This window comes from Lynx rufus, unplaced genomic scaffold (genome assembly GCF_022079265.1).
Source record: "Lynx rufus isolate CCGP_SWC_20201006 ecotype Redwood Valley unplaced genomic scaffold, mLynRuf1.p SCAF_7, whole genome shotgun sequence".
Classification (NCBI taxonomy): Eukaryota; Metazoa; Chordata; class Mammalia; order Carnivora; family Felidae; genus Lynx; species Lynx rufus.
This window is the reverse complement of record NW_025814889.1, coordinates 52679565-52693008: the sequence shown is the minus strand read 5'-3', so window position 1 is coordinate 52693008 and position 13444 is coordinate 52679565. Positions and strand designations below refer to the sequence as shown.

Genomic DNA, 13444 nt, shown 5'->3' with positions numbered 1-13444 from the left:
CTAACATGTGCTCTCTCTCTGCTTGTACTGAGAGGAAAGGCCTGGTGAGATGCAGCAAGAGGCAGCATCTGCAAGCCACGAATAGAGTCTTTCCCTGAAACCAAACCCAGCTGGACCCTGATCTTGGACTTCTACCCTCCAGAACTGTGAAAACAAAATTCTGTTGTTTAAGCCACTCAGTCTATGATATTTTGTTATGGCAGCCTGAGGAAACAAATACACTACCTTTCACATAAGGTAAGCATCCCTTTCTTTACTTTTCCTTAACTTGTTGAAGATTCTCAAAAAAATTTAGAATGGTATCACCCAGCAATTAGAATCACTTTCTATAGGAATAGGAGGATTGGCCAGGGCATCTAGTTAGCTATACTGCTAAAACATTTGTTTGCAGTTTAATATTTCCTGTGTATTTATAATAATATGCACCATTGGGGCACCTGGGTGGCTCAGTTGGTTAAGTGTCAGACTCTTGATTTTGGCTCAGGTCATGATCTCACAGCTGGTGACCTCCAGCCCTGCATCAGGCTCCACACTAATAGCATGGGGCTGTCCAATGTGAGGCTTGAACTCACGACCCCAAGATCAAGAGTCACATACTCTACAGACTGCCAGCCAGGTGTCCCTGCATATAATTTTTAATTACTCAAAATCTTAGCTACTAACAGCCTACTGGTGACCAGACAATTAACACATTATTCTGTATGGTACATGTGTTATATACAGTATCCTTACAATAAAGTAAGCTAGGAAAAAGAAAACCGTATGAAGAAAACCAAATGGGGGGGGTGCCTGGGTGGCTCAGTTGGTTAAGCATCTGACTTCGGCTCAGGTCATGATCTTGCGTTTCATGAGCTCAAGCCCCGCACTGGGCTCTGTGCTGACAGCACAGAGCCTGGAGCCTGTTTCGGATTCTGTGTCTCCCCCTCTCTCTGCCCCTCCCCTGCTTGTGCTCTCTTTCTGTCTCTCAAAAAAAATGAATAAACGTTAAAAAAATGTTTTTAAAAGAAAACCATATGGAAAATACATTTATAGTACTATACTGCATTTATTGAAAAAAAATCTGCATTTAAGTAGACCCTCATAGTTGAAACTTGTGTTGTTCAAGTCAACTGTATGTGAACACACACACACACAAATTTTGGTGAACCATTTACACATTCTCCTATACAACCACAATTTCACTTAACTGTCAATAATCTCCAGAACATATTTAAGTTTCCATAATTGTCCCAAGAACGTCTTTAGAGACTTAAAATTTTTTTATTAAAAAATATATAGTATTTATTTATTTATTTATTTGAGGGAGAGAGAGAAAGTGCAAGCTGGGTGGGTGGGGGTGGGAACACGCTCAACTGACTGAGCCACCCAGGCGCCCCGATTGAGACTTTTTTTTAAACCACAATCCAATCAAGGTTAAGTATTGCGTTGTATCTGGGCTTTTCTACCTTTTAATCTTGAATAGTGCCTCCTCTATCCTTTTTCTTCACAACACTGAATAATGACCAGCATTAAAAAAAGAAAAAAAGTCTGGCTCAGTTGGAGAGTGTGCAACTCTTGATCTCAGGGTTGAACTAACAACCCCAACGTTGGGTGTAGAGATTAGTTTCTGGTAAAAATGAAATACAATATAAAAATCAGAGTACACCCATAGTAGTATTATTTCATGGAATTTGTTTTTTAGTTTATTTATTTGTTAAGTAAACTCTATGTCCGATGTGGGGCTCCAACTCACGACCCTGAGATCAAGTGTCACAGGCTCTACTGACTGAGTCAGCCAGGTGTCCCTCAGCCCTTAATCTTTTATGTATAATTCTGAAACAGAAAAAACTTAAAACCTCCCTCTCCCCAAATCTCAGGAAACGGAAAACTTTTCAAAAGTTTGGCATATGAACCTTTTAGTCTTTATCCCACTTAGGATGAATATTCCAGGAATGTTAATTGATTTCAAAAGAGGATGCTGCCTCATGCCTAGCTGAAATGACATGTAATATATGGTTTACATATGGGTCATGTTACCTTCCTAATACCTGAAATTTCTGAATTCAGAAGCTCTTCAGATTCCAAAGGTTTCAGATAAGGGACTATGGATTTGTCTATGTACTGGGCCAACATGTACACTGAGCTTATTGCTAAAATGTCTGAAAAACACAGGAGATAAAACATATCCTAATGCTGACCTTTAACAGAAGTTTCCATTTCTGAAACAGGTTCTGATTTTTCTTCTCCATTAGACTCATCAACTTCTGCCACTGTTGTTAACTCTGGTTCACTTTTGTAGAGTCTATAATCCGGACCCTTGAAAAGAAGATGTGCAATTTTAAAACAAAAGAAAAAAAATTGCTACAAGTTTCTTTTAAAATGCTTACCTCAAATCAAACCTTGAAAACTAAAAGTCTCAGCCAGCTATATTGCGGACAGCACAACTGACATATATGTTACAGCTTAGGTGGAAAAAATCTGAAATATTTTAATCAGTAAAAGTTTTGGCTTTTAAATGAAAAATATTCCTCTTAGGGACAAAGTCAGAATATTTTTTATCATAGTAAAACTGAAATCTGAAAATAATTATATCATATTAACTCAATTGGCCCTATTCCCTACCTTCCTACTTCTCTTCTAGCTTACCACATTTTACATTTATTTAACCCCAAACCTCTTATTTTCAGCTTCCGTGGATAATGAATGTTTCTCCTTGGCAATGTCCATATCCTCTAATAGTTTTCTTAGATGGAATGGCCCATATCCCAACCCTTTTATCATTCTTAGAATGATCTTTTTCATTCTTGTTTCCTTCTGATCTAAATATATCATTTTGTCTCTAATATCCTGAAATGGTATATTTAAAATAAGACGTCTTAGACAAATGTAAAGTAACCACTTTGCAAAAACATTAGAAATATGAAATTATGAAGTATTAAAATTATAAAAACATTAAGAAATGAGAATGGTAAAACCAAAACAGGAAAAACACAGATAATAACATTAAATACAAACAAAAACCAAACAAACAAAAAAGCACTGGCTAAAAGTGGGGTTATAACAAAAAAAAAGTTTGAGTGTAAAATAAATTAACTTTCAAAAATGAGAGGGCATGTACATGATTGATTATTCTGTGGCTATTGAAGCCACTTACACAGTGAGATCCATTTCTTGGATATCCTTGAACTTGATGAATCTTCTTTTCTTCAGGCAGATGGACTGGGCCCCTGCTATAACAGAGCAAGGAGCTGCTATCACTGGGCAGAGGGGGGATTATGGGAGGCTGCTCTGTAAAGTCATAGGACCGAGGAAGTGGAGGACGAGGTGGGACTACTTCCTCTTCCTAAAGATTGTAGAATAGTCACCTTATTTAGATAAGCATATTGAATTAAGTATATCTAAATTCTTTGCAATGGTAAATTAACTTAAAAATCACTTTAAGATAATTAAAGGGACACTGCCAAGCCAAAAGTCAGTCTCATACTGAAAAGTAAAATAAAGAATGTTTATGATAGTCAGTAACTGGGTCTTAAAAAAATAGTTTTATCTAATTTTTTCCTGTAACATTCAGGTTAGCTTTAATCTGAAACTCAAAATCAAAACAGATGTGAGACTACAGTGTTTCACTTTAAAAGTAGAAGAAAATAATTAATTTAAAAATCTTATTGCCTATTTGTTTTTGCAATTTTTAAGGGAAAAAATAAACGTCTTTTTGTTTGGTTTTAATATAAAATTCAAGACCACAAATGCTTTCAGTTAGGTTGACAGTATCTCTTTGTAGTTGTAATTTCTTTATGGTATGCACGACACACAGCGAACTTATCTATCAATCATCCTATAAATTTTACCAAGAATAAGACACAATGATAAATATTCAAATTACTTATATTAGAAAAAGTATGACAATGTTAAAGTTCTAACATAAATGAAAAGTAATGATTTTTTTTTTTTTTTGCATTAAGGGAAGAAAAATTGCCATCTGTTAGAAGGATCAAATTACTGAAACAGTGAAATTTCAAGATTAAAACAATAACTTAAATATATTTAGGAAACATTTTTGTTATGAAGAAAAGACAATTAAATTCCAATTCATGTTTTACACATTTAAAATAATTTAGAGATAGACAAACAATCCAAACTTACCTCGTTTTTGTACTTAACTGTTGAGAAAGGCTTTGATCCTGCCATACCTATTAAAAAAATTATAAAACATAACTTATATTAAATATATCTTTTAAATCCACATAAAAAAGGAGTAATTTTATTTATTTTATTTTTTCTAGAAATTCCATTGTTAAGTAGTCTCTACAGCAGACATGGGGCTTGAACTAACAAATCCCGAGATTAAGAAAAACATACTAGGGGCGCCTGGGTGGCGCAGTCGGTTAAGCGTCCGACTTCAGCCAGGTCACGATCTCGCGGTCCGTGAGTTCGAGCCCCGCGTCAGGCTCTAGGCTGATGGCTCAGAGCCTGGAGCCTGTTTCCGATTCTGTGTCTCCCTCTCTCTCTGCCCCTCGCCCGTTCATGCTCTGTCTCTCTCTGTCCCAAAAAAAATAAATAAACGTTGAAAAAAAAAAAAAAAATCACATACTATACAGACTGAGCCAGCTGGGCGTCCCCATTTGACTTATTTTAAATGAAGCTTTCAGTTCTAACCCCTCATTTATTAATGTTTTCAGAATTGGAAGCCAATTACATTAAAAAATACAAGTTAAAATATCTAGTTTATTTTTATTTTTTAAGTTGATTTATTTTTTATTTTTGTTATTATTTTTGAGAGAGAGAGAGAGAGAGAGAGAGAGAGAGTGTGAGTGGGGGAGGACAGAGCATTAGAAGTGGGCTCTGTGTTGACAGCAGTTAAGTCCAATGCGAGGATCAAACTCATTAATACCGGGCTTGAATTCACAAACTGTGGGATCATGACCTGAGCCAAAGGTAGATGGTCAGTCGACTGAGCCACCCAGGCGCCTTTAAGTTTACTTATTTTTGAGAGAGAGGGGTGGTGGAGGGGCAGAGAGAGAGAGACAGAAAGAATCCCAAGCAGCCTCCATGATGTCAGTGTTGAGCCTGATGCAATGTGAGATCATGAGCCAAACCTGAGCCAAAATCATGAATCAGACACTTAACTGACTGAGCCATCCAAGTGCCCCTAAAATATCTAGTTTAAATAAGAGTACAGGGAAATGTGTTTTCTGAAGTACTGTTGATGTAAATATAAGTCAGTACCATTTTTTAAGAGGGCAATCTGGCAGTGACTATGAAAATGGAAGATGCGTGCTCATTTCCCACTTCTTCTAATCCATAAGTACTAGCATGTGTGTTTAGTCATATATACAGTAATGTTCATTACAGCATGGCTTATGATAGAAAACAAACAAACTCAAAACCTGGAAACAAACTACATATGCAAAAACACAGAAATGGACATATTATAATTCATCTATACAATGAATTCTTACACAGCTATTACTGCATTGTATTGTTAAGGAGAAAGAAACCAAATTGTTGAAAAATAAGTATAGTATGATTCCATTTTTTGTTGTGGGGAAAAAAAATTCCTAAAAGCAAAACATTTTGTGTGTGTATAATTAAATACATAAAACAGTAATTTATTTTTGTTGTGGGTGAGGTTGCCAGAACTTTTGCTTTTTACCGTCTAAACTTGTGTACTGACTCAATGTTACAGGAGTGCCTGTTTTCTGATGTCAAAAGTCCATTAACAAAAGAAACCCAATTCTATGTATCATTCCATTTATTTTTTAAAAAAGTTTATTTATTTATTTTAAAGAAATTTCTACACCCAATGAGGGGCCCAAACTCTTAACCCTGAGATCAAGAGTTGTATACTTTTCTAAATGAGCCAGCCAGATGCCCTGTGTCACTTCATTTAGATATAATATTATGGTCAATTACTGCAGAATAAAACACAAAGCTAATTTACCTGTTTCTGTAGTGCCTCTTTGCTGTTTGTGTTTACTCAGTCCTTCCATGACATCTTGAATTCTCCAAAGTTCTTTCTGAATCTGTGCACGCTGAATTCCTGCTGATTCAGTCTATCAGTAAAAAGAGATCACATACAGGAAAAAATAAAGTTGTAAACTAAACTAAGTATATATTTTAAAAAATGAGAACTGCAGTAGATTAAGTTTTGAGGACTATGAACTCTCCCAATTTTGCAACTTTTGTGGCAAAGATAAAAGTCGAAAAAAAAAATTCAGTTTCTCAGACCTAAGTGCATTATTTCACTTCTTTTCAATAAGCTTTGCCTTGCATTATTGCTGATCACAAGACACTAACACATGGAAAAAAAAAAAAAGAAAACAAAATAAAGTAGAAACTCACAAAACCCAAATTAAAAAAAAAAAATTTAAAGGAGAAGAAAAAAAAATGGGAAGTATACTAATTTCCTAAGTACTAGAAATTCTAGAAAATAAGATCATATTGGTATTATTGGTCTTACTGAAAGTAAGATTCTAATAGAACTCTATGACTTTATCAGTACTTCTGATAAAAAGAATTATGTTTTGGAATGTAAATTTATTTTTTTTAAAAAAAGGGCAATGAAGTAAGTACTGTCACAGTTACCAAAAAAATTTTTTTTCACTTGATATATGTTTTTGACAATCATAGATATTAGAATAAAATCAATATGTTTCATTAGTAAGCTAAAAAGTCCTCCAAGGGGTGAAAACATGCTTTCAAAGTCTATAAATGTAAAGACTATGTACTAATGCTGCTTCAAAAAGGCACTACACAACTTTAGTTATCCAGTTTTCTAAGCTACAGGGCTGGAAGCATCAAAGTAAATGAAGGAAATATTCACACAAGAGCCAAACACAATGATAACCCAGAGACGTGAATACTGACATAGACTTCTAGGGAGTGAATTTCAGTTATAAAAACCAGATATGTGCACATGTCCTATATAGAATATATATTATTTTTGCAGTAATTAAAAAAATATATAGCCTATCTGAAAAGTATACAATGAAAGTCTCATTTTTGTATTATTTCTCATTTATCTGATTACTGGTGCAAACAATATTCAAACACTTGTTAGCAATCTGAGTTTCACTTTCTATAGATTAAAGCTGGTCATATTCTTCATCCATTTTTCTAATGTATTGCTTTCCCAAACCAAAAAGAAAATTCCTTGGAGATCTAAATACTAACTTTTGTTGAATCAGTGGTTAACAATACTTCTCCCCAGTATGCCATCTTTTTGTTTAAGCCATTATCTTCTTACTGACTTATTACTTTTTAAAAAGTAGGTTCTATGCTCAACATGGGGCTTGAACTCACAACCTTGAGATCAAGAGTCGCCTGCTCTACCGACTGAGCCAGGCAGGCACTCTGTTTACTTATTTATTTATAAGCACTTATCAGTATGTTTTATATGCCTGATACTATTTTAAGTGCTTCAAAAATATCAACATATTAGCCATTATAATAACCCGATAGAGGTAGGCACTATTATTTTATAGTCATGAAAACTGAAGTGCAGAGTTGTCATGTAACTGGTCTATGTGCAATGTTATCTCTCATAGAGTGTGCCTTGTAGTTCTTTAGATTTTCAAAACAATAACTATTGTGGCTTTTATTATACCTTTAAAATATGAGAACCATTTTGTTAATTTTTTCGAAAATTTCTGGATGAAATTTGGTTAGGATAGAATTTGAGTTTATAGGAAGAATTTTTACTGAGATAATGTTAAAGCATGCCATCCATGAACATGGTATACCAATTCCACTTCTCCATTTATGTCCTATAACATAGAAATTACATTTTCATGATGAATGTTTTTGTTAAGTTAAATCAAGTTAAACTACTTTGGCCTGAAAGCTAAAAATGAATTTTCTCATTTAAAATGTTTCTCATTCTCAAAAACAAAACCATCCAAGATTATGTGACAAAGTGTATATACCTGCAACATCTACAACATTTTAATATCTGGCCTTATACAGAAAAAGTTTGCTGACCCATGGGTAAGTTCTTAGATATTACAGTTTTTTTTCTTACTGTATTTAGTATTTAAAAAAAATTTTTTTTAAATGTTTAGTTTTGAGAGAGCCAGGGAGGGGCAGAGAAAGAGAGAGAGGGAGACACAGAATCCGAAACAGGCTGCAGGCTCTGAGCTGTCAGCACAGATGTGGGGCTCAAACTCACAAACCATGAGATCATGACCTGAGCCAAAGTCAAACACTTAACTGACTGAGCCACCCAGGCGCCCCGTACTGTATTTAGTATTAACCCTACTGTTCAACATAGAAGTCACAACCACATGTGGCTACTTAAATTTACATAATTAAAATTAAATACAATGAAAAACTCAGTTTCTCAGGCATACTGGCAACATTTCAATTGCCCAACAACTGCATGTGGCTAGTGGCTACTATACTGAACAGCAAAGATGGAGGACAGTTGGTTTTCTCCAAGTCAACTTTACTAACCTTTACTCCTTGTATTGACTTGTCTGTTGAGTCCACAGAGTTTCCAATGCAGATGACCAAATTTACATAGGGTCACAAGCATGAAGTGACTTTTATTATTTTCTTAAATGTATATTATCTCCACTTCTCAGAACAACACTTTAAGACAGGTATTATTGTTCCATTTTATAGAATAGAAAATTAACACCTGGAACCTGATTCCAGATATGATTGTTTATGCTAAATGGTGCTGCATCTTTCCCCATTCAGTAATATACCAAAAGTCTATAGGCTAAATACAGTTTGATAAGAAAGAGACATTTAATATAGAATGGATTAGAATACATTTTTATTTTTTTATTTTTAAGTAATCTCTACACCCAGTGTTGGGGGTTGAACTTACAACCCCGAGATCAAGAGTTGCATGCTCTTCTGACTGAACCAGCCAGGTGCTCCAGATTAGAATAAATTTTATAAGACACAAATTACCCTTTATTTGATAAATCCATTTAATTCAACACTTTAATACTAACTTCCATATAGTTAGCTAGGAGCGCAAAACATGACAGGGATCACACCATGTACCCAACAGAATAAAGAACTTTTAAACAATGAGAGATGGGCTACTTTGTGGGATATTAAGAGTCCTATTATTGAAAGTATTAAAACCCAGGTCTTAGGTGGCCAGTAATGTAAAAACTGTTAAGGGCATGCATGGATAACAAGGTATACAGTACCAGTCAAAACCAGTTGAGACAATGCAAAAAGACATTCACTTCTGTACCTGAACTTCACCAAGGCGATCTAGCTGTTCTTGCATCTGGTTCCTGGTAACAGTCACATCATATTCTAACTTATCATACTCTCTCCATGCTCGTTCCAGTTCCTAAAATCAAAGAGCTTTAATTACTTTAATAGGGAAAATGTGCTTTTATATTGTTATCACTGCAGTGGCAAGCTTTCTAGATTTTAGAAAATTGTGTAAGTTTATACTGGGTGAAAGAAAAACTTTTGTAATTCATTTTCCCTTTCCTTTACTGTTTTAAAGCACTTTCTTAACTGCCCTGATTAAAATTTCTCCATAAATAAAAATACTAAGTAGGTTGTATTTTAGCATGTTGGATTTTCAATCATACCAGAAGCCTAACGTACCCTTACTTGTAATAAATTTACAGTAATGTAATAAACCTAACTCAGCTAACTAAACAAGTCAGCGAATCCTGCCCACAGAGACTCAACATATATGCTATCCACCTACTCTTTTCTTCTTTGGAAAAAAAATCACCAACCCTAAAATCAGAAAGGTTTTTCACATTTGGTTTTTAACCACCTGTCATCTAATACAGGATGTCAAAAATACATCATCATTTCATTGTTTCAGAACTCTATTCTACAGGAGTGCAAGTATTCTTCTATGGGTTGTAATTACTCTTCAGACATTTCAGAGCGGTATGAAGTCAACAAATTGATAAAGACAGGGGCTTTGACCAGTTTTATCATTAGTATTAGTGTGGTGTTGGCACATGTAACACAACCAACACATACATGCTGAACACTGTTATAAAATGAATTAGTAACTCTTGTCTAAGAACCTTTCATGACCAGAGATTTCTTGCCCTGAACTGTGCTGAATGAAGCCGCCCTGGGAAATGTCAGTTTAACAATAGCAACAGTCTTGGGATAAGGCAAGAAGATACTGAGTGTGGAGGAAAGGGTACTGAAAATAATTTTAAGAGTTTGTTTTTTTTTAATGTTTATTTGAGAGAGAGAGAGAGAGAGAGAGTGAGCGCACGCGCAAGTGAGCATGTGTGAATAGGAGAGGGGCAGAGACAGAGAACCCCAAGCAGGCTCCACACTCAGTGTGGAACCCAATGAGGGACTTGATCTCACAACTGAGAGATCATGACCTGAGCCAAAATCAAGTTGAGAGCTTAACTGACTGGGCCACCCACGCACCCCAACAAGGATTTTTTAAGTTGAAGAATAGTTGACACATGATACACAATAATCTTAACAGTTTATTTGTAAAGGTTCTCTTTTAAAGAGTTATTTTACTTTTCATACTGTGCAACTAGCTTAAAATCACTTTTAAAAATGCAGGTAATGAAAAATTATTCAAGGTACACACTTTTAAAAATTAAAATGAGTGTTAGAATATGGCCATTTGGAATAATTGCTTTTTGAATCTAAGATATTTCCTTAAGCAGGTTTTACAATGAATTATATTTTTTAAAAAGTAAAAAAAAAAAAAAAACAAAAAAAAAAACCACTGGAGATTTTCTTTTAAAGCTTTATTTTATTTATTTTGACAGAGAGAGTGTCCACGTAAGCAGGGAAGGGACAGAATCCCAAGCAGGCTCTGTGCTGTCAGCCCAGACCCCGACGTGGGGCTCATGAACTGTGTGATCATAACCTGAGGTGAAATCAAGATTTAAAGATGCTTAACTAACTGAGCCACCCAAGTGTCCCACCACTGGAGATTTTTTTTTTAATCATCTCTTTATTATATAGATAATTTAGGGAGTCTAACTGATTTCACAATAAAATTTTTAAAAGGCAAAGTGATAAAGGACTAACGATTTTTATGTCATCTATATTCGTAAATGCTAGTCGTCTTACTTGGCTTCAGCAAACTATTTTTAACTGAATAAATAAGGATATTGATCTCCTTTAATAAACTTTGCTTTTAGACATCTTCTAATTTGTGTACATCACAAAAATTACAAATTTAAATAGTGGGCCTTTGAAGGCTTCACAGGGAGGGTAAAACGAAGCTGACAGACCCAATGGCCGCCCAGCAATTAAGTACAGATGGCATTGCCAGGCTAACACCTGACCTCTCTTGTAGAAAAGCCAGTTTCATGGTGGATCCAAAGGCTATAGAGGCATCTAAATGTCAGAACATTTTAGTATGGTAAGAATCCTTGTCTTTCTTATGGAAACACATAATCTAGAGCTACAGACTAAGAGCTAGAAATTATTTTAAGGGTGAAGAAACTCAATATACTTTCAATTTTTCTAGCCTGGAAAGTGCACTCTAACATTTGGACTAAGTCCCATAATCCTCCGGGGCTTACCTGCTTCTGCCTTCACCTCTGGGCTCCTCAAACATGATTATGCATGGGCAGAACACAAATCAACAGCGGATGGCAAAAAAAGGGGCAGCACTGGAATAACATCAGTTTCTCCCAATACCTGGCTGAGCATTTCATTAAAGAATTTAATGGATTACACAAGTTGTTTTTTTTTTTTTTGTCAAGAAGATAATATACTTGTATGACAAAGCAATTAAAAGGGGTAATGACTTTTAAATATACAATTATCTTAAAATCACAGGCATTAAGTCAGGAAACAGTGCTTTTGATAAAAATGTGGAGAGTTTCATGCTATATACAGTTAAGAGAATGAATGAAATTTTGCAGTCTACAAACCATACGGATGACTGTCATAATGTTAAAAGAAGCCAAAGAGCATATACCATATATCCCATCCTTTTAAAGTTCAAAAATAAGCAAAAAGCTAACATATAGTTTAAAAGTCAGGTAGCGGTGTTCTAGGGAAGCAGTTGCTGGAAAGGGAGTTTCTGGTGTGCTAGTAAAATTCAGTATCTTGATATGGATGTCAGCCATACCTGTGCACATAAATTGTGTAATTTTCTGGCAATATGTTATACGCTAACAAAGGTAAAAAAAAAAAGTATGTTTTAAAAAAAGTATGTTTTTTTAAAAAGAAAGATTGTTACAGGGATGGCAGAAGACTTCTCAAAAATTTGACTTAGTCTAACTTTAGGATGTGGAACAAGTAACTTTTTTTTTTTTTTTTAAATTTTTTGTTTTTTTTTTTTATTTTGGAGACAGAGTGCACGAGCTGGGGAAGGGGGGCAGAGGGAGAGAGAGAATCTTTTTTTTTTTTTTTTAAATGTTTATTTATTTTTGGGACAGAGAGAGACAGAGCATGAACGGGGGAGGGGCAGAGAGAGAGGGAGACACAGAATCGGAAACAGGCTCCAGGCTCTGAGCCATCAGCCCAGAGCCCGACGCGGGGCTCGAACTCACGGACCGCGAGATCGTGACCTGGCTGAAGTCGGACGCTTAACCGACTGCGCCACCCAGGCGCCCCTGGAACAAGTAACTTTTAATCGCGGTGACTTCTTTATAGTCTACGCCGAGATGAGACCTGGCCACTATGGGGGAAAACCTTCAAGTAGGTCTGCAGCACTCAGATGTAATGAAATGCCAGACTACCAAAAATGAGGATTTTAATATTTATAATGGAACTATGGTAATTACACATTTTTATCTTTATTAAGAAAGTAATAGGACTAATGATTCATTTCCAAGTTTTTAATGTAATAAGATCTTTCCTCTTTTCTTTCAAGATCTTTCTTTCAAGATCTCTCTACACGCAATGTGGGGCTCAGCTCGAACTCAAAACCCCGAGATCAAGAGTTGCATGCCCTACTGACTGAGCCAGCCAGGTGCCCCACCTTTTCTTGTCCAGAATCAATCATAATTTATAACCAAATCCACCCATGGGAACAGTTACACAATATGCTACATACAAATAAATGTGTAATCTTTATTTATAATCTTTAACTTGTATCTGTAGTTTCTCTTCTAATCTCTTTGAAATAAATTCCATCTGAAAGAAGTGGTTATTGTTTGCTGTACAAATTTGAAATGTAATAAATTTGTATCATTATAAATGTAGAAAAGCTAGTAAATAGGGAAAGAAAAAGAAAAAAATACCTATTATTGTGCTACACTTCTGTTAGCATTTTCATGGATTTTCTTGTAACCTTTTTCACACATGCACAATGTCCAAATACACACAAAAGTAGGGCCCACTCCAATTTCAACAGTTATGGATATAGGGCCAGTCTGGTTTCATCTATAGTACTCATATTCTACCTCTTTGGGATTATTTTAAAGAAAACACCAAGCATCATGTTATTTCATTTATAAATACTGCAGTATGTATTTCTAAAGAAAAGAAACCAAAATGAAAAAAAAAACATGGAAATTCTTACTTTTAA

General features: G+C 35.1%; 1 protein-coding gene across 1 annotated transcript in view; it reads right to left on the bottom strand.

Moving 5' to 3' along the window:
- Window positions 1-13444, bottom strand: part of PLEKHA5 (pleckstrin homology domain containing A5) — a 242328-nt gene that overhangs the window by 19413 nt on the left and 209471 nt on the right. The window contains exons 16-19 of the mRNA XM_047066453.1: window positions 9194-9295; window positions 5921-6032; window positions 4123-4169; window positions 2178-2295 (exon numbers count right to left, since the gene is read on the bottom strand). Coding sequence (XP_046922409.1) covers window positions 2178-2295; window positions 4123-4169; window positions 5921-6032; window positions 9194-9295 — 379 coding nt within the window. The remainder of the gene's footprint in view (window positions 1-2177; window positions 2296-4122; window positions 4170-5920; window positions 6033-9193; window positions 9296-13444) is intronic.